Source organism: Pogonomyrmex barbatus, unplaced genomic scaffold, assembly GCF_055798465.1.
Source record: "Pogonomyrmex barbatus isolate J1 unplaced genomic scaffold, ASM5579846v1 scaffold1, whole genome shotgun sequence".
NCBI lineage: Eukaryota > Metazoa > Arthropoda > Insecta > Hymenoptera > Formicidae > Pogonomyrmex > Pogonomyrmex barbatus.
The window spans coordinates 26206101-26226856 of NW_028297098.1; the positions used below are offsets into that span (position 1 = coordinate 26206101).

The window sequence follows — 20756 nt, forward strand, 5'->3', positions numbered from 1 at the left end:
TGTCGCCGGCAAGGCAAGGCGGTAATGGCGTTGCAAGCTGCAAGCAGCTACCAACTACCACTGACGATACGAATCGCACAAAAGCCCGCTGCGCGAATGTCCCTTTGTGAAAGAGAGACAGAGAAAGAGATACGGAGATAAGTTTTCTTTTATCCATTTGCTCGCGTCGGAAACGCAGGCTGGGATGGGACCCCGAAAAATTTCGCTGTCGAGAACCGTTCTTCCATCGTGTTGAAAAGATATGATAAGATCGTTAGAAATCAAGAGACATTGATTACGATGATTATACAAAGTTTAGCAATTTGCAGAAGATGTGTGTGAAGGACGAAGATTACTATACTATAGAGGAGGAATATTTTATGTTAATGTCTCTCTAACTTCTTTAGTTGGTTTGCGAAAAAAATCAATCACTTGTGAATGCAAGTGACTTTAATCACGTGGAAATGGTGGGCGTTGAAAAAAGTGTTACATAGGGTGGACGTGTATCGAAGTAAGCTATTACCGTTTGCATTGGCGTTTCGCCCTGGTCTCTCTCGAGCTGAAATATTACAAAACGCGATGCAGCGATTGTTGAATATATAGAGAGACACCTCGGTCAAAATGCGGTTTCGCGCAGCGCGTTTAATTGCGACGAAATTTACGTCGATCAAATCGCCGACGCGGATAACAGCGAAAATTTATTGTCGCACTAAACGACGAGTCCTCTCCCGTTTCGCCGCCCGTATGATTCTACTAATTATAATCATGATATCCGTATTATTAATCGCCATTATCGATTGTATCATGCTGGAAGCGCCACCGATGACACGCAAGTTGACTTTGCCTGAAGCGTGACCGGTTTGCAAGGCGTAACATATGTTGATTGTTATTGCTATAATTCCGTTAAACACGAGTAGCAACAATGTTAATAAAATCGTGCTGATTTGATGGCGGATATAAATATTGACAAGAATAGATGGGATTTAGCGGGAATTACCTGATTCGATGAATCGAAATCCCTGAGATAAAATTATTGGTATACTCTAGATCAGTTTCTGTACTGAATTATTAATCCTAGATTCCCACTCCGAAAATTTATTACTCTAAGTGAAATTCTCAAATCTACCATTTTCGAGTGTGACCTCTTTTTACACGTAAATATTTTATTACTTTTTAGTATTTTTCTATGCATAGGAAAATTCCTTGATGCCTGAGGTTTCGATGAAAAAAACAGTTGATTTTTTTAAAATCTATAATGAAATGTTAGACGTGGGGTAGCCATTATCCCAATGTGGGAGACCCGTGATAATTTGAAATATGTGGGAATCTGGAGTTAACTATTATGATTAGCACTATTGATAATTAATTGTTTATCACTATTGATTGACTATTATTTATCCTTAACTTATCTCATCATATTTGCTATTATTACCATTTGATCTGGTCCAGATCGAAAGAGGAGGACCTTCGCGCTCGCGCCCGCAAACCGCGGCTGCAACAATCACTCACACGCTCTCCTTCGTCCTTCCCCCCAGAACGATCCGGCGTGCACCGTCGGTGCCGGTAATGACGATAACGAATCGCAGTAATGGCGAGGCAGCCCGACGATTCGTTTTCGACATAACGGCGATGGCGCCGTCCTCGAATACCGCGCAGTCGGCTGCTAGGTAGGAACAGCCCTGGGACGGTTATCGGAGTCGATCATTCAATTTCGCGTTGCAAATTGTCCGTGCCGGAAACTCATATCCGGGCACTTCCGGTTCTGCTTGGTCCCGCCTCCGGGAAGAGGAGATCGTCGGTGGGCCCCAGGCATCCAGCGGGACTGGTTAACGGCAAGGGGCACGCAGATGAGGGATGAGGGCTCGGAAGGGAAGGAGAGATAGACGGGAGAGAATCGAAGGGGAGAATCGGGGGAAGTGCAGAAGTCAGGGTTGAGGGCATGGCTCCATCCTGACGCAGATGAGCGGTGAACTCGCTTCCGGTCTCTGCCCTCCAGTCTGTAATTTCGCCTGTTGCGACCTGTCCGCCCCTGAATCACCTCTCACCTGCCTCGAATTGTAATAGTCGATTAGTGATTGATTTTATCTCTTCATTTATCATATCGCTTTTATAATTGATAGAAAATTGACTTTTAACTTTTTGAAATACTTTTATTCTTTGCAAGCTCGTCGTTGCGTTGAACCTCTCACCTGTGCCGTTGTTACATTGATGATAAATGATTATCTTCGGCTTCTCACTGATCATTTTAGTTTTCAATCAGAAAAAAAATTTTTTCTCACGACTTTTAATCTAAAAATTTTTTGCACCCTATGCTGAATTGAATTTTATTTCATAGTCAATTTTAATAAAAGATTAATGTTTATCGTAGATATTATATAATATTTCCTTTGAAATTATTATAACTTTTACGTGTTTTCCTGCAATATAAATTATTCAAGTTACCATGGTTTGACGTGTTTTGCACAAGAGCCGCTTATCATCAACTAGATTACCGCAGGCTAGATCACCAACGGACGTTGGCGGCTGTCCGAGAGTCCAGCCGTGAAAAATAGCTGCAACCTTTCCCGGATAACGAACAGATCTTGGCGACATACGTGGGGACGTGTATTAATCGTCGACAGCGTCGCTCGCTCGCGGTTTGACCGATTTCATCGTTTATCCCGACACGCGCGCACATTAGTACGCGACGGCGGTGGTTATCGCCACCGATGTTTGCGAGCGTACGTATACGTTCCATTTATGGCACCGATGATTCTGTCATGAGCTACCTGCCGTATCCGGATGAAGGAAGAGGTGCGGACATCGGTACAACATCAATCGAAGCCGAAAACGGTTGACTGGCCACGCGGTCCCGTTTTTGAACAACAATTCCGCGTCATAAACTCGCAAAACGGCTATTTACCTACCCATCTCTCTCTCGGTATGTGCCGATGGATTCTCCATTCTCTTCTCCGGTACATTCCCTCTTCTCCCCACGCTCGATTCAGTCATCCATTCATTCTGCGTCGGGTGGGTGGCCATGCGCTTGGTGGCGGCGATGACGGCGGCGACGGTGGCGGTGGTTTCATCGGCGACGTCTATTGGAAAATTTATTCCAATATTTTCAATTAAAGTTAGACAAAGCCGTTGTTTGATAACGCTACGTGTTTCACCGCTCTAGTTGCCGAGGTAAAAATAATATAGCACGCGCGAATGATCAGGAGCGGCTTTCACACAACGGCGTTACTGTCGCGCGCGTGAGAGGTAAAGCCGGTCATTGCTGGTGCTGATGCTGGTGCTGATGCTGGTGCTGGTGCTGGTGCTGGTGCTGCTCGGTGATGGTGATGGCGAGATGGCTCGTTACCGTGGACGGCGTGCACGTGGAGCGGGTGGTACGGGGTGCCGCACCAACGAGGCGTGTGGGCGACGAAGCGAGCTTGAAGGGTTGGTCGGGAGATGAGACAATACGCGATTCCGCACGAGTACCGCAGAACGAGTTCACGTCCAGCATTTCTCTCGATCTATTCGCGGTGCAATTAAGTTTCTCTAATGCGGAAAGAGTCGGTTGGATGTGAGATCGTCTGCGAGCGCTATCGCGTCGTTATTGCTGGATTAGCCGGCCCGGTAGCCTAACAGGGAGATCGTACCATTTTTTTTTTTTTAATACGATCTACACGCGGACAGAACCACAGAATTATCGAATATTTCAGATTTATTTATTGAAAGCGTTTTTGTAACGTTGAAGATATCTGACTTCAATATTAGCGAATGAATTTGATATTCGTTTAGAAATATACACACCACGTATATATCTGAATATTTATTTGTTTTTATAAAGTCTAACTTGAAAGTATATTCAACAAATTCTGTGTCACACGTATCGGCGCTATCGAAAAGCATGGTAAATTTTTCTTGAAACGCGCGTAACAAGATGTCCTAAAATATTACAATTTCCTCTAATTTGCAAACATCGATTAGTAATATTTATCACGGTACATGAGAAAGGCATTATTCATTATTTTAAATTATATATTAAATTACATATTTTAGTAGAATAGAATTCAACTCGGCGATTTTTATGCATTAGAATTACTGGTGCTTTTGCACACTTTATTATACGACTAGGTTCATATCATTATCGTTTTATTATTGGTTTGCTCGTGAAATTGAAGCTCAAATTTATTTTCTCCCGCATGGCGGCACGTCGAATAGATACATTTCATTCCACACGTCCCAATACAATCGAAATGCATTTCTCTTAATATATCGCGATTTTTCGGAATGCGACTAGCTGCCTACGCGCTATGCGATAATTACATACTCGGTAACAGGACGGCTGCAAATGTCACGTACTTGTCAAGAGCTATCACAGCTTCCTGTTAGCGTGCATGTGTACATAAGAGAGACGAGGAAGTTGAGAGATAGGACTAAACAGAAAGAGAATACAATAGGTTTGCTTACTTTGTAATACATAGAAAATTTACCTAAAACTTGCAACGTCAGTGCCGGTATTGATTGACCTGGGGACAAGAGATAAAGGAAATTAATTAATTGGTAATAGATAACGTATATATAATAGAAACGAAAATAAATTATGTAGGTGGGAAAGACACAGGGACATTATTGAAAGTATTACGAGTATTAAAAATTAGAATGTATATATAATAATATATAATAATATATAATAATTTTGAATTTTCACGGAATTTATAACTTTAAATAAGATGTCAAGATACTTTTATTTTGATAGTTTTTTTATCGAGAGACGGCGCGAGTACGAATATTTTAATACATTACAAAACAAGATATTCAGGAAGAGAAAAGAGAAAAAGGTAGGAAATACTACTGAAAAGGGATATTAGATCACATAACTGTATTTTTATAGCTGATTGCTTCCTTAACTATAGAGTGTGAGTATCGATAAAATTTAATTCCATTTCACTTTTAACCTGGAATGTGAACGAAACCGCGCGTACCAAGAATAGGAGCCGATCTCTTATTTCGAGCGAGATGCAGGTGCAGGTGCAGGTGTGTCCTCAAGGTCTTCCTCGGTCGACGGAGGAGGAAGACCGCTCTCTCAAGCGCACGAGTTGAAAATCGATTCGAGCTTGCTCGAGCGCATCGCGACGGCAACGTCGGCGGTTCAGGATGATCCTTAATAACGCGAAATACGAGAGACGTAGGCGAGACGTAGGCAACGCGAAAAGAGGAAAAGATCGACGGTCGGACGGGAGGAGGGGGGGAGGGGGAGGGAAGCGCACGGAGCTCAGGGGAAACAAGGGATCGGTCGGAATATCGGGAGGGAAGGGGAGGGAGGGAGGGGGATATATCGGATACGCGGATCGAAGAAAAGGGACGAGCTGATGAAATAATAGGTCTCTCGCGCGCGCAATAGTGAGAGCTCGGCATTGTGCGAGGACTGCACGGCAGCCAGGTCGGGGCTCAATGGAAACGGATGAATGCTGGACCAGTGCGGGTGATGCGAGAGAGCGCTCGTCCTCTCGCCCCGGCTTTCTCCTTCTCACTCCCTCTCTCTCTCTTTCTCTCTCTCTCTCTCTCTCTCTTCAGTGGTTCGCGCCGAAAAGCCAAGTCCGCCCGGCTTTTAATACTATGCCCAGTGTCCACCACTTTGCGATACGTTCCTGTTTGTAATTGAAATCTGCCTGCCGCTCTTACCCATTGCCGCCACCGCTGCTGCTCGTTTTCTCGTTAGATCCTCTTTTTTCTCGGCCAATCATCCTACTGGAACCGCGTTGATCCTCTTTCTCCGTGCCCGTTTGCCGATGTCGCTTTCGGCTTGTAACGAAGATTGAAAGAAGTAAAGGTCTTTCGATTCAGAACGGCTTTCGCATCCGACTACTAATTCCAGTGTATTAACTCTGGATTTACAATTTAAATTATAACAGAGAGCGTTCGGGAATTCAACTTAATCGTCGATGATTATTTCTTGCTGAGAATGACAAACACGCAAGACGGATTAAGGTTTCAGAAATTTTGTATCGTCGTATCGTGAATATATCTTTCGTAGAGCAACGTGTTTAAAATTGCAATGTTACAATTGAACTAAGCTATTATATATTTAATTTAATGTTAATGTAAATTTTTATTATCTCTCGTACATTTAGTTTGTTATTTGCTCGGCTCTGATGCATATATTCAGAAAAATTTAATCCGTTATATACAATTCAAAAAAACAGAGAATATAATGCAACTAATAAAAGTTTTTATTTCGTAAATTTAAAAGCTACGATATTTAAATTATTTAATCAGTAATAGCGTCATACATTTTTGAAGAATTAATCTCTATTAATCTATAATTTTACCTTCTAATATCTGTGCGATCATATAAAAGCATTCTATTAAAATGTATTTGGAATTTAGTATACTTATTTTCTCTTCAACTTAATTCGTGAAAATTTTTAAGCTGCAGATTTTTAATAACGAATAAGTGACATTTTATTGAGATAGGATCAAATAGAAATTGCCTTAAAACTCAGTGAAACTTCATCGAATAAAGTGTAGATAATTTTTGAGTATCGGTCCTCGCTGATATCAAGTTACCTGCGACAATTTTGACTTTTGCCCCATTTTTCTGTCAAACGACCGCTTTGTGACGCACGCAAGAGTGACCGGCGTCGTCGACGCGCAAAAATTTTCTACCGCTATTTGGCACGGCGATTTCGTCGGGCAGATGCATGCCATTTGTGACACGTTTAAACGAGTCCCGGGCGTGCATCGCGAATTCGCGAGGCGCTGTCCGATTTCGCATCGCTATTCATACGTGAGTATTGAACGGCGACCGTGCGGAAGGGCCTGGAGAGCGCGCGTGAGAGAGAGGGAGAGAGGAAGAGAGAGATAGAGATAGAGAGCACGCGCGAGAAGTGATGGCCCTCGAACCAATGCTTGCTCGCAATTTTCGAGTAAACTGAATATGGATGCTCGATCGACAGGGAGGCTCGATTAAAGAGCAAAAATATACCAATCCACATTTTATACACTTTATTTTAAATGTGTATTGTCTGTAAGAAAGAGTCGATAAATTTTGAATTTAATCCATTTTTATTTTGGATCTTTCAAGAAGATCTTTGTGCTTATATATTAACGTTTACATCGTTACATTTTATTTCTAATGGCGATTGAATATTTTGAAAATTGATCGCGGTCGATGCTTGAGAAACACTCACATTTGGCACAATATCGATACCATCGCTACATGCGGGTCACGCTCGTCCATTCGCAGGTGATAGACAATTGTCATTACGAAACAGCCCTCGTTATTATGCAGTATGCGTGACGATACGTTATGATTTCCGATAGCTCTGGTAATGATCATTTTGGACGTCAAACGTCGTCGGTGCGCGTGAAAAAGACGCCCGTGTCTGTCGCTGCCGTTAATGGCTAATACGTGACACGTTTCTAATTAACGAAGTCGGGAAACGAGCAGAAACGACGAGAAGAGAGAAACGGCCTCGTCGCGCGTCGTTGACGGACATATATGCAGAAAGTAGAGAAGAAGGGAATGTAAAATATCGCAGGGCTCTAGGGGAGTAAGGTATATAGTCATTTGCGCGGTGTGAAGTCATTTGCGCGGATATAGCAATAACTTGTTTCTAAAAAGTTTTACTATAACGATCAAATAACTGCGTTTTATAATCTTTTGCGAAATTGTATATGAATATAAGACAATATACGAACCTTCTCGTAAAAGATATAAATTAAATAGCTTGAAAAATAAGCTTCTTAGCTTTGAAAATAGAATTTTATAAAATTTTAACTTTTTATATAAAAGAAAGGGATGATTTTGCGGTACTAAAAGATATATTTTAATATTCTTCAGAGCTTGCAGAGATGTAGGTGTTTATCAAATTTAATCCGTGAATAAATATCACATATTTTTTTATTTCTATAAACATAGAAAAGGTAGTCAACGTAGAACATTTTGCGAAACTGTACATATAGAAAATAGTGTTTAAATTGTCTGTTCATGAATAGTGGCAAAATACTGGAAATTTTTTTGTTGTAGCTATGATTTACGAATTACTAAAATATTACAAATATTCAAAAATTGAGGCAAATATCTATAATTGATACGCGATAGAATTTCATTATGCAACATCATTTTATGATATAAAACAAACAATTTCTCTTCTTTCATACTAAAAACTTTGACGATGTAATGTTAAAATCCCACGACGAAAAGAAGTGGATGTTTCGTGTTAATTTCACTAATTTCGTTGAATTTCGTTAATCTCGTAAACACTTTAGTTCTTCTATATTCTTCTACATTCTATAGTTCTATAGTTCTATAATTCTATAGTTCTTTCTATAGTTCTTCTATATTCGTCGTGAAAAAATTGATAGTAGAAAGAGTGAAAAGAACTGTGCACGGGACGTTTAAACTATTTCTCACCGAACCGTCCTATAATTGTCGGTTCAAAAGTTGGCATTGTTGTTCTACATACTATAGCGAAACAACACCAGAGATAGTACGAAGGTGCAATCTACGATAATGCCTCGAGCGTTGTAGAAACGCCGCGCGCAACTGCATCGCTTTACGGTAACGCCGCTTTATCCCCGCGTTCACCGTAAAACAGCGGCGTCGCGTGAAATCCCGAAAAGTCGTCCTTCACACAGGGTGTATTATTAAGGGAAATACGATAGCCTCGGGAGCCATTTTCGAAAACGAGAGAGAGAGAGAGAGGGGGGGGGAGGAGGGGAGGGAATATTCTAGATGCGCACCTTGAGGCACGTTACTGTAAAGCGCGTAAATTCCTGCGTATGTGCGTAAGTACGTGCGTAAGTACGTGCAGATCAGCGTACACGACACGATGCGTCGGCATCGTGTGGCGCAGCTCGAGTAAACTGGTAATACTAATCCGAGTAGTAATACTTAATAGCAGCCCGGAGCAGTGCCCGGGCCAAGTCCTCCTAAGTGAATTAACCTCGAGTTAATCTCAAGTTAAGGAAACCCCTAAGCAGACCTCGAGTGAGATCCTCTCGCTACTTCGTTAGATCGGCTGCTTCGCCCTTCTTGAACATCCGTTTCGCCTACGTTTGCATCGCATGAGTTAACGAGAGTCGACCGTCGAGAGTCCTACGGGATTCGGGGTGATCTTTGGCGAAAGACGCATTTCTGCCGAAAATCTTGATTGATTGAAAATTCTGCGAAAGACTCGTAAATGTTATTTTTCAGAAAAACGCATTTGAAGTTCTTACCTCATCTTGTACGGAATACCTGGAAGGGAACACTAAAACTCCGTTAATAGTTAATGGAGTTGTGGTTTCTCTCTAAGTATTTTATAAAATAAAATAAAAAGTTGAAATGCATTTTCCTCAAAGCGGCGTTTTGGCTTGCGCGGCCTTTTTTAATTCGATAACTTTGGCTGAGTAACGAGGGTTAACATTTATTTAATTTAAGAGCTTACCCAGTTTCGAGAAGGAGCCGCTTATATTAATCTGTTCTCGAGATCCTAAAATCTCGATTTCCCGAGTATCTCTAAAGCGGTATTATCGAACAAGTTATGAAGCGCATAAAGCGTTTAGTATATCATAATTGCAGTGATGATATCGTATAATATATCTTGGGAAATATCATTATATGCAATTATTATCAAAAAGTATAAAATTCATTTTTCAATCAAAATAGAACAAAATACTACTCGCCGATTGCGGATGAAAATAGCTAAAGTCTGCTATTGTCGATATCACGAAGCTATTATTTTTATAGCCGCATTATCCTGTTATCGCGAACAAGGACATTCTCTTTATTTCCCCCCAAGTACACGATAAATTCATATTTACGGGAAAACTGTAAATGGACGTAATTTTGCGTAAAGCTAATAATTACAGAATAATTTAACCATATGTACTTTGCATTGACAATGAATAATAATCTTGTTAAAGGAGTGTTGCACCGTGAAAGAAAAACTAGTTTTGATTGTATTCTAAATAATATAATACGCTCTTTTTTAATTGTGTGTTCTTTTATTCGAGATATTCATTACGCATTTTAATTCCCTTTTGTTAGTTCACGTTCCATATATTTCCCTATATCATCAGACACGATGAATCGTGCGTTTATATGATACTCGTGCATATTTCCGGTATTCCGGTTCATTTTGTTCGCGATATGGTATATTACTTGCGTCGTTTCACATGACGGACGCGCTCGTCGATGTTTCACGCGTTGCGATTTTGTTTGAGGTCTCGCGGTTTTCATTCGCCGTGTGTTATTTCCGACACACAGAGTGAGAAATCCGAGGTATCCGCATCGCGACATACACGCCGCTGGCACACCGTCGACGTGGTTGCAGATCGTGCAGGTTTCGTCGACAACGAACCAAGTTTTATGAACGGCTCGCCTGTCACGAAACCCGGACGTCTGCGTCCATGCTTGATCCTCTTCCTGATGCTTCCGATGTTTCTTCCGTACTGATCCCCAAATGATACGACGAGTCAAGATGTTAACTGTCTAATCTCTTCATTCAATTTTTACTTATTCAGAATTTCATTGACTTAGAACTAGATTCTTCCTTTTTATTTGAAAAATTTTAATAAAATTTTCATAACTGAAATTTTTGAAGTGAAAGAAAAGGAGATATCTAAGTTAAAATTGTGAATAGGTAAAAATTATATGTGTGTAAGATAAAATTATTTATTGTGTAGTACAGAAATCTTTATAAAATTTTTGCTATTCAAGAAAGCTGATATTAAAAAGCGAGCCCAAGGTTTACAGCATGACGTTGTTTTAAATAGGTAAGAAAATATAGAAAGCTGATGCAGGAAAAATAAATCTGACATTTCATGAATTTAAATCCGCAACAGATATTTCGTTCTTGAATGAAACGTTTTCTTTTTATGTATAAATTCTGTTACGAATAAGTAGAATAATATTTCATTTAAAACTGATACGTGCTTGTATCAGTGATATTTGGATCAGAAACGTAACACCGGTGATGGGTTCAGTTGTTGACTCCACGTAATCATTCAGATTCGATTCAATTGCAGAAATAGCAGAAACAGCGCACCTTCCTTTCTATTTATTTTCGCCGGAGTAATTTAATTTTATTTTAATCAAATCTTCTTCTCATGTACAGCGATATTTTTATCCGGCTGATAGTTTTCACCGACGTTTCCGCTAAGAGAGAAATAAGCGGGAATTCGCCAAAGATTCCGCTGTTAACGATTAATCCGGTAAAAATGGGGTGTCCCATATAAAAGAAATCACGATTTGGTTTTAACGTCCTATGCGTGCAGTCCGCCAACCTGGGGGATAAAGCCGATAGGGCAGCCTTTGAAAGAAGGCTCTCTCTCTCTCTCTCTCTCTCTCTCTCTCTCTCTCTCTCTCTCTCTCTCCGGAGGACAACGCGTCGCGCTGCTCTCACGGCCGTGTAATTATTATCGATTCCATTACTGCGCTCGTAATACTCCCGGCGAAATTACCGCGGTCGCCGTATCGCATCGCGATCGTTACGGCCGGCTCGCGTTTAATCAGTGCTTACGATGATATTACGAGAGCGCAACGTGTGACACGAAATTATTGTAAGCCGCGCCCGCTAAATATTCCGTCAGCGGCCGCTAATCGTCCGCGTTAACCGAGTTAATAAGCGCATTCGATACGTGCGCCCGATTTATTCGCCGTCCGTTATCGAGCTTGGGTTAATGAGGAAGGATAGCCGACGACGACGACGACGACGACGACGACGACGACGACGACGACGACGACGACGACGACGACGAGCAGAACGATGGCGGTGGGGAAAGGATAGAAGAGAAAAGAGGAAGAGAGAGGAAGGGAGAAAGAGAGAAGAAGAGAGATTGGCAGGCATTGTTTGCACATCTACGCGCGCACAATAGAGATAGAAAGAGAGAGAGGGAGAGAGAGGAACAGAGGACAAGCGGGAGCGAATGAGTCAGTGAGTAGGCTACCTAATGAAATTACGATGTTACTTCCCTGAAAGACGTCCCGTGGAGGCGGGCGCGGATACACGCGGCGATCAGACCGTAAAGTCCATCCCTGTATCACGAACTACCGCGCGTACATGCACATGCCGGGCCGCATGAACGCGTGTTTGCGTGCATACGTGTTTTTCCACGCGTATACACGTGTATACGTGCAAACATCATTTGTGTTTGTGTACGTGTCCCGCCTGCCTGCGATGTGCAAGCACGCGCGTGGACGCCCGTGCGTGCGACGCGTCGCGCCGCGCCACTCCACACGCCGCGCGCATCCGTGCTCTTTCGCCGCGGAGAAGCTCTTTGTAAAGCGCCGAACGAGAGCTTTGTGAAAAGCGCAATTGACAGGCCTTCCTATTAGTAGACGACAAAATATCGTAGAGGGAGAAAAAAGCGTCAGCGTGGAGAGGTGGAGGAATAGAGCGTTGCGGAGAGAGAGAGAGAGAGAGAGAGAGAGAGAGAGAGAGAGAGAGAGAGAAAGAGAGAGAGACGCCCGGTAAAGTACTTCGTTCCGTCCTTCCTCGCTCTCTCTTGCTCTTTTTTTTGTTGCATTAACCGGTTAAACTTCCATACGCGTAAAGCTGATGCCATGGACCCGGGTTGCCGCGATATTTCACGAAAATCCGACCGATCGCTTCTCCGACGTCCTTTGACGAAGTCCGGTTCATCTCCCGGATGAAAAGCGCGATCGATTTCGGGTGAACCTGTTCGTCTGCCTGTAAAGAGCCGGGCCCGTCTTTCATTCGAGGCGTTATCTGCTGGTGTTATAACGATTAAAATTATAAAAGGGAGGGACACGGACGGTGGACGCGTCAAAGAGACGACAGCTTTGTGCTTCATTTGCGAACTTAGGCCACGACGTTGCGCAGCGCCCGAGTATATCGTAATAATGAACGATCGAGAGCACGACTCCAGAATAAAGGACGGATAAAGTTCCCGTTTATTGATTCGTTTCTCATCAAACAAATGCGAATTTTATCGCGTCGCATTCGCGAAAATTATACCATATAATTCCAACCATATAGTTCCAATTTTAAATCAAGATTAACAAAATCAACGATTTATGACAATTTAAACGTAGAGCCATATTGAATACGGACTATCTAGTTTTGAAGAAGAGATAAGTTCATTAACCATATAGTAGAAAGTCGTACAATAAAGAGAGAGAGAGAGAGAGAGAGAGAGAGAGAGAGAGAGAGAGAGAGAGAGAGGGAGGGAGGGGAGGAGAAGGAGAAAGTAGCGAGCCGATCGTAAGCAGCTAGATTAAACCGGAAATCAGTGGTTGGTTTGGCGAGCAAAGTTCGACCTTTATTATCGTTTGTCCCGAAGGCATCGTGATGCGGAACAATGCTACGGCGTCCTGTAATTATGTTAAGTACACCGTCGCGTATACCGCGCGCGAAAGCCGTATAGTGCAGGTATAGTGAACTACCATCGCTCCCAGTAGTTGGTTGCCCCGAGATTCACCCTTGCAAACGAGTCGGGAGGGAGCACGGGATGGAGCGCGGAGGAGGAGCGGTAGATAGGGAAGCATATTGCGAGCCAGCCTATAACGTAACGCTGTTATAGAGTAGTGCAACCGACCGCTCTTGTGATCAGACACTAACTAACTGTACTTTGGTCGTGCACATGCCTAATGTACGGGCTCCATCGAGTATTTGCCGGCGTCGCTACGGGATGGAAGTTTTTCAGCCTCTCGTGCAAGCCTACATAATATCGATTCCTCTAATATGTTATCATGTGGCACAAATTATCATCAGAATATCAGAATATTAGAACATAGAACTGGGAGACGATGCGTCCGAAACGCATGAGACTCTCAGGAATCTTTTATTCGAAGAATAAAGAATATTTCGCTCGAGATGGCTAAGAATTCATATCTTACGCATTCGATTAATTTCTCCGATATTTTCTTTCTTTTTCTGAGTTTTTCACGCTCGATATTTCCACCGTCTATCTCAAGTGTTGATATACCTTGGACAATTTGTAGCTCGTGTGCAGTTATGGCCGTAGGTGCTGGGTAGTCAGGAAGCGGGTAGTAGTCGTAGCGAGAGTGACGACAGGGAGAGCGAGAGCAAGAGAAAGAGAGGGTCAACGGGAGGAGTCACCGTTGATGGTTGACGTATCTGTATGCCGCAGTGACGGCAGACAAGCACGTATATCAAATAATTAGATTTCGGCCTGAAACGTCAATAACCATGTCAAACCATTACCCGTGCGAGACCCTGTCGACCGGTTCGGTGCTGGTTGGTCGGTCGACCGACGACCGACCGGGAAGAGCTGCATGCCTGTCTGACTGCTAGACTGCTGCCTCCTGCCTAGATAGCTCGCTCGCTGGCTGGCTGGCTGGCTGGTTGGCTGGCTGCTCGCGAATTTAACCGAGTTAGCAAACAACTCATTTAACGAAATTAGGGCTCCGAGCGTCGCTTAAAATCGGAGAAATAAAATTACGCTGCGAAGCGGCGGGAGGGGTGACCGGCACCAGCAAACAGGAAGGAAAGGAAGACGTCGGCTTCAAGTTGAGATTTTGGATGTTGCTGTCGTTGTTACTGCTGATGCCGGCCGCGACGGGTGAAAGGAATTTTTTTTAAAAAATTTTTTTAAATGAAAACTCGTTACTGGGCTAAACTCGTGACTTCGCGCCGCGATCTCGCGACGAATCGAAAATATATGCGAAAATGCGTATAAGTGTTTTTTTTTATCCACGTTAGGAAAAATTTATTTAAGTATTTTTAAGCGAGAATTCAACACGATAGTTTTTATATCTGTGGAAAAAATAGAATCTTTTTTCAAATATTTTCTATATTTTAAAATTGGCTCTATATTAAACGAGCCATTGCTTATCGATGATTGAAAAAAAAAAAAAATAGTTTCATCCTTTTTCGTTGCTGACCAAAATCGTTTAAATGTTTTAAGTTTTTATAATGACTTAAGTTTTATCTCGACACCGAAATGATTGGCATCCTTTGATATCCTTCCCGAAAGAGAAGCTGCGGCGAAAGACACTCGAATACACTCAGTATACGCAAAATGAAGAGGAGAATCCCGAGATACGCGATCCCGAGACAGGGAGAGAGAGAGAGAAAGACGGAGTGCGGGTGTTTAAAGTGCGAAGGAAATGTCGCCGGCGACGTCAGGCGTTGCCGCTCGGGCGAGACAATGCACGTTGCGCGCCTTCCGTTCGAGATACGATTCGAGCGTGCTGTGCTCGACGTTTTGCGCTCGTGCGCGAACGAGCGAACGAGCGAGAAAGCAAGAGAACGAGAGAGTAAGACAGAGAGAGAGAGAGAGAGAGAGAGAGAGAGAGAGAGAGAGAGAGAAAGAGAGAGAGAGAATGTGCGTGCATAATGCGCATTTATGTCGCAGGCAATCGACTGCATTGTGCGCACAGGGTACATTGTGCGCAAAGAGAGAGTGAGAGAGACAGAATGAGAGGCGATATGTGTGTGTGTGTGTGTGTGTGTGTTTGTGTTTGTGTGTGTGTGTGTGTGTGTGTGTGTGTGTGTGTGTGTGTGTGTGTGTGTGTGTGTGTGTGTGTGTGTGTGTGTGTGTGTGTGTGTGTGTGTGTGTGTGTGTAGAGTAACAGTGAATCGATCTGGCTATCGCGGCTTTACTATCTGACAGCCTTCTCTCGTCTTCTCTCTACGTTCTAACGTCATTGTCCGTTCCCGACACGCATTCAGTAATTCACACAACTCGCGTGGCATGCCGCAAATTCAAGAAGTGACGTTGCCTTCGCGTCTACAGTCTCGCTTTTTAATCAGGCTGTTGACTTCTCTCGGTTACTTTCAATGAAAAGTAGAGCAGAACGCCCCCGAACAAATCGAATTATTCAGGACGAACGGAGAACGTCTAGGTGTACTGTTTATAATGGACCGTATCTTGTGGAATGTGCGTGCACGAAGGAATATCGAATTGCAAGTTTAACCGATGTCACTCTTGACATATTCAATTTCTGCGAATGATTTTGTCACTCCTGAAAATTGAGTCGGGCGTGATGTTCATTCGGCCGGATTGACTGTCGTAAATCTGATCGAAAGATAGAAATTGTGATCAATATGCGCTTTAATTATATTTTGTCGTAATACTCATGGACGTAAATACGGAAACCGAGTAAAGGAGATGCGTCTCAAGACGAGTTTTTCTGATTTAAATTTCGGCGAGAAAGTGGAACACATGTTTTTTTCCTTTCTTTTTTTTTTTTTTATTTTTGCATACAACTTTGACGAGCTTGTAAAGCGCGCGAACGTGTTTCGCCTGCTGGTTTTTGAATTACGTAAATCGATAAATTCGTAATTTCATCTCGCGCTCCTGTTAGCCACGCTAAAGAGAACTCGCGTCGTATGGCGCCGGCAATAAGAGTTTGCGCCGGTCGAAATCGAGTTATTTACTTGATTGCGAGTTTTGTGAAAAATCGTAATGAACTTGGGTCGCGAGTATCGTTCAACTTTCGCAATTTAAACGTCGAGCTCGGTCGGATAATTGCGGAGGTCGCGGAAGCGCAGGACGTCGTTTTCCGCACTGCGCGAAATTAATACGACCGGCTCTCCTAAATTCGCATGCGATCATTGTTGCGATTTTATCGCGGGCGAATTACGCGTGGAACTTTTTCATCCTGAGCTTGTTAGTAATTCGTTTTCGTAAGTAACAACGGCGCTCTCGACGTAAGTTTCCTCGCTTTTCTGGAAATTTAATTACCGAATCGCGAGAAGCGGTTTGCCCACGTGAAATATTTGCATAGACACTTATTAATTTCCTGACTTCGCAATCTTTATCTTCCCCGTTTCTCGCGGGGTATCTCGTATTAATGTCCCTACCTGCCATTGTCTTCGGATTTACGGAGAACACCCCGCCGCGCCTCCCCATTCAATTAAACTTCGCGAAACAAGCGATAATGAATTTAGATCCTGATGCGTTTAACTTGCAGAAAAAGATACGTCTTTCATCTTCTCTCGCGAGATTCCTTTTTGAGTCCATCGACACTACGTGGAATAAACTCGGGATTAAGCTGACCGAAGTAGTATAAATCATTTTCAGACAGACACCTGTGATTGCAGGCGATCCTCATAGCGTATTCCATTTTAAGTAGAAGCAGTCAATCACGATCAGACCGTTTTATCATATCATTATGTTGTATGTTTACGTTTCGTTTATAAAATTATATCTAAAACACTTAATAATTAATATTGACGAGAATATTAATTACAATAATTACAACAATTATTTTATATATATAATTATGTAATAATATATGTTATAAATATATATATATATATATATATTTAAAATTAATATGTTATTAATGTAATAGTTTTACTTCCGTTTTAGATAATAATCGGTAGGATCGGTAGGAAAATGACTGAAGTTTTCGTGTCGCGGTCCGAGAGCAAAGATCACCGGGCACGATCGCTAACAATGGTCCTGCAAGCAAGTCTCAAACGAGTTATCTAACGGCAATAAAGGCACGTACCGAGTGTACAGCCGATGGGCGGTACTCGTTGTCGCCGATAGTGGCAACTTCCTATCGGCTTTTCATGCGATTGCTGCCGCTTGCGCCCACAGATCGGCACTATAGATAAGAAAACAGCCGAAGGCGCGAAGTGATATTGTCGATTCTCGCATGATATCTACGCGCCGTTTCCTCATATGTCGTTCGATCGACGTGACCCGTTTTTCTTGTTCCTCACTCTCGAGAAACTATTTGTTCTCTCTTTTTCCTTTTATTTCTCTTTTTTTCCCCTTATTTTCTCCTTCTCTCTTATGTGCAAAACATAAACGCAAAGTTTTTCTGTTTGGAGGGGACGCAAAGTTTTTCTGTTTGGGTGATTCAACATCAATGTAACTTAAAGAAAATGAGCGCAGCCTCTGAAATTTCACGGATCATGATTTTGATGACGGAATGAACCTATTATATGCAAAACAAGCTTCATCATCACGTAGCTGTGATCGTAAACGTCTAACGCTGCAAAATAGCACTATATTACATCATGTGTTAATGGTTAATCTTGATAAACATTAGAATTAGGCCGCGAAATGCGTGCGGATTTAGCTCAAACGTTGCGTTCAAACAGCTTATAATTACAACATGATATTAGAAACTTCGTCCAGAGAAAATTTATTTTAGCGGATTAGCATGAAAATTATTATGATATAAATAATATCCGAGTAAATATATTTCTCATAGATGGATTATTCAAAGTCATTAAAACGAAAATACGATTATTTTTATTACATTTAACTGCAATTAAAAAGTAAAATCTAGAAATTAATAAATCTCGATTCTGTATATCCATTATTAAAATGTCAATGTGAAATATATATAACTTTAGCATATTCTTTTATATCTTATATATATATATGTATATATAAATAATTAAATAATTATCGTAGTTTTTTGAATTTAAATTTAATTAAATTGTGTGACAAAAATTTTTACATATTAAATCATCACAAAATTCTTATACAAGTTTGCTTGTCGATTATCAATTTAAAAGATATGAAAAGAGAATATCTGCTCTCTTCGTGCAAATATTGACGTGTGTGACAAGAATTTTTTTCCATGCGTGAATTCGTACATGGTAATCAACTTCTTGCCCGTGCTTTCCAATAGATTCCGAATTCAGCATCATTTCCGTCTCTAAAAGTACCGAGCCCATTCTATTCGCACACCGGTGCGAAGATCGAGAGCAGGAAAAAGGAGGCCTGATAGAAACGGGGGGTAGGAAACGAGAGAGGACGAATAAATTTGCGGCAAACCGTCCTCTCAAAACGCGGCATGCAAATGGCCCCCGGGGCAATTTCAAATTTTACGATTCTAAAAGTCGTAGGTGCGACATTCTCCACCTTCCACTGCTTGCTGCTACTTCTACTCCGTGGAAGTTACCCCTGCGGCTTTTTACCCGTTTCCCCGTTTCTCTCCCCCTCCTTTCCTATCGACCAATCGTATTCGTCCCCCCCTTCCGTTAATGTCCCGTTAAAAAGTTCTCGTCCGCGAAAATCGTTCTTGCCGCGTAGCGTCCGAGAGAATTCTCGTCACGTTCGCTCAATTATTATATCTAAACGAAAGTACGCGAGCCCCATTGCCGACTTTCCATGGAACGATTCGGATCGGAATACCGCAAAAAGAATTCATTAAATGCTCCTTGGAAAAATGCATCTACGTGCAATAATTTCCAGCTTAGCCAACTTCATCTGAAATTCTACTGAACCATTGAATGATATTTCAGATTATATTTAATACTTTTATATCAAGTATCAATAATTATTGATATAAATTACATCAATCGCAAAGAAATGCTTGGACATGTAACTTCATTATAGGTAATTTCTGAAATAGAATACATGAATTGTAACTTTTCCCTCGTTTTTTTTTTTCGTAATACTTTTAATTCTTGGTCGATGGAAATATATTTTCTTCTGGAAAGGATATAGGCATAGTATATCATTTAAAAACTAAATTAGAAATAAAAGACGAATACATCTGATACGGAAACATCGATACGTAAACAAGTAGATACTCGTAAGAATTTGATTTGTCCATTGATCTTCATTAATCCGTTTCACGTGGGAGGAGAACGATGTTATTTTCGCAGAGCAGTCGAGAAATGAATTCCGATGCTGACGGGACGCGAAGCTGCGGTTTTCCTTTCAGCGTTTTAACGAAATTTTAAGCATATCCGCGGTTCTCAAGGTCGATTTCCATTTCCGGCATCTCGCGCTGCATCTCTACCAATTAAAGAGCCCACCGAAGTTTCTCTGGAGCTACGAGCACCAATTTCCTCGCGAGCTTGCCAAAGAGTGGATGCGCAATTCTCGCCAATCTAAGTTCGCGACGACTTTAATTATGCGTAGGCTACATCGGGCATTCGGAATGGCGAAACAGAAAAAGAGAGGTTAAGACAGAGAGAGAGAGAGAGAGAGAGAGAGAGAGAGAGAGAGAGAGAGAGAGAGAGAGAGAGAGAAAGAGAGAGAGAGAGGGGGAGGGTAGGGGTGGAGAGAAAGACAGAGAAGGAGAAAGAGGAGAGAGAAGCGAGGAGGAAAAGCGTGAACAAGCTAGATTCAAAGCGTTCTTCCGCAACATTAAGAGAGAATATCGGACGACGTTCTTTTGATCGGCGAATTTCTTTCGCATTAAATCCCTTGCCAATCGCACACTCCGTCTTATTATCGAGCCGTGGAACAATCATGTATTTCTCTTGCCTCGATACTGATAACTCCCCACATTTTTTACTCTTAATCTATTGTCCCGCGTCACAATAGACATCAGTAGAACATTTCCAATCTGAGCTATTATATCCTTTGTTCCTTGTTATCAGCGAAGATATTATAGTAAAACCTCAATTCGGCCGAGTCAGTCCTCAAATCGATCTCTTTGGAAAATTATTCATTGCATAGTGTTATGTCACACTTAATTAACGATGATATGAGAGAGAAAGAAAGAGAGAGAGAGAGAGAGAGAGAGAGAGAGAGAGAGAGAGAGGGGAGGGGAGAGAGATCATAAATTTCACAAAGATTTTATATAATTTTCTTCAACCAGAGATTTAATGATAATGTCATTAACGTTATCAGAAATAATACGCGACATTGTCAATGAAATTATTTCTGCTTGCAAATTCAATTTGTCTCTCAGCTCCCATCTAAAATCACTAAAACGAAACTCTTTTCTGCAGCCCCTCTCTTTCTCGTTCAATGATAACCAGCAACAACAACGTCCCGATAAACGCCATCAACGACAACATACTCCGTAGTTTCACGCCGCAATCCCCGCTAACTACCGCGATTTAAAACCGTTAAGCGCGCACAAACGGATCTTTCTTTATGATCGTGAAATTTATACGATTGCG

General features: G+C 41.9%; 1 protein-coding gene across 1 annotated transcript in view; it reads right to left on the bottom strand.

The window, feature by feature from the left end:
- LOC105432273 (uncharacterized) overlaps nucleotides 1–20756 on the bottom strand; it is a 46555-nt gene that overhangs the window by 11646 nt on the left and 14153 nt on the right. Inside the window, exons 2-3 of the mRNA XM_089085158.1 lie at nucleotides 4443–4478; nucleotides 2886–3056 (exon numbers count right to left, since the gene is read on the bottom strand). Of these exons, the coding sequence (XP_088941284.1) occupies nucleotides 2886–3056; nucleotides 4443–4478 (207 nt within the window). The remainder of the gene's footprint in view (nucleotides 1–2885; nucleotides 3057–4442; nucleotides 4479–20756) is intronic.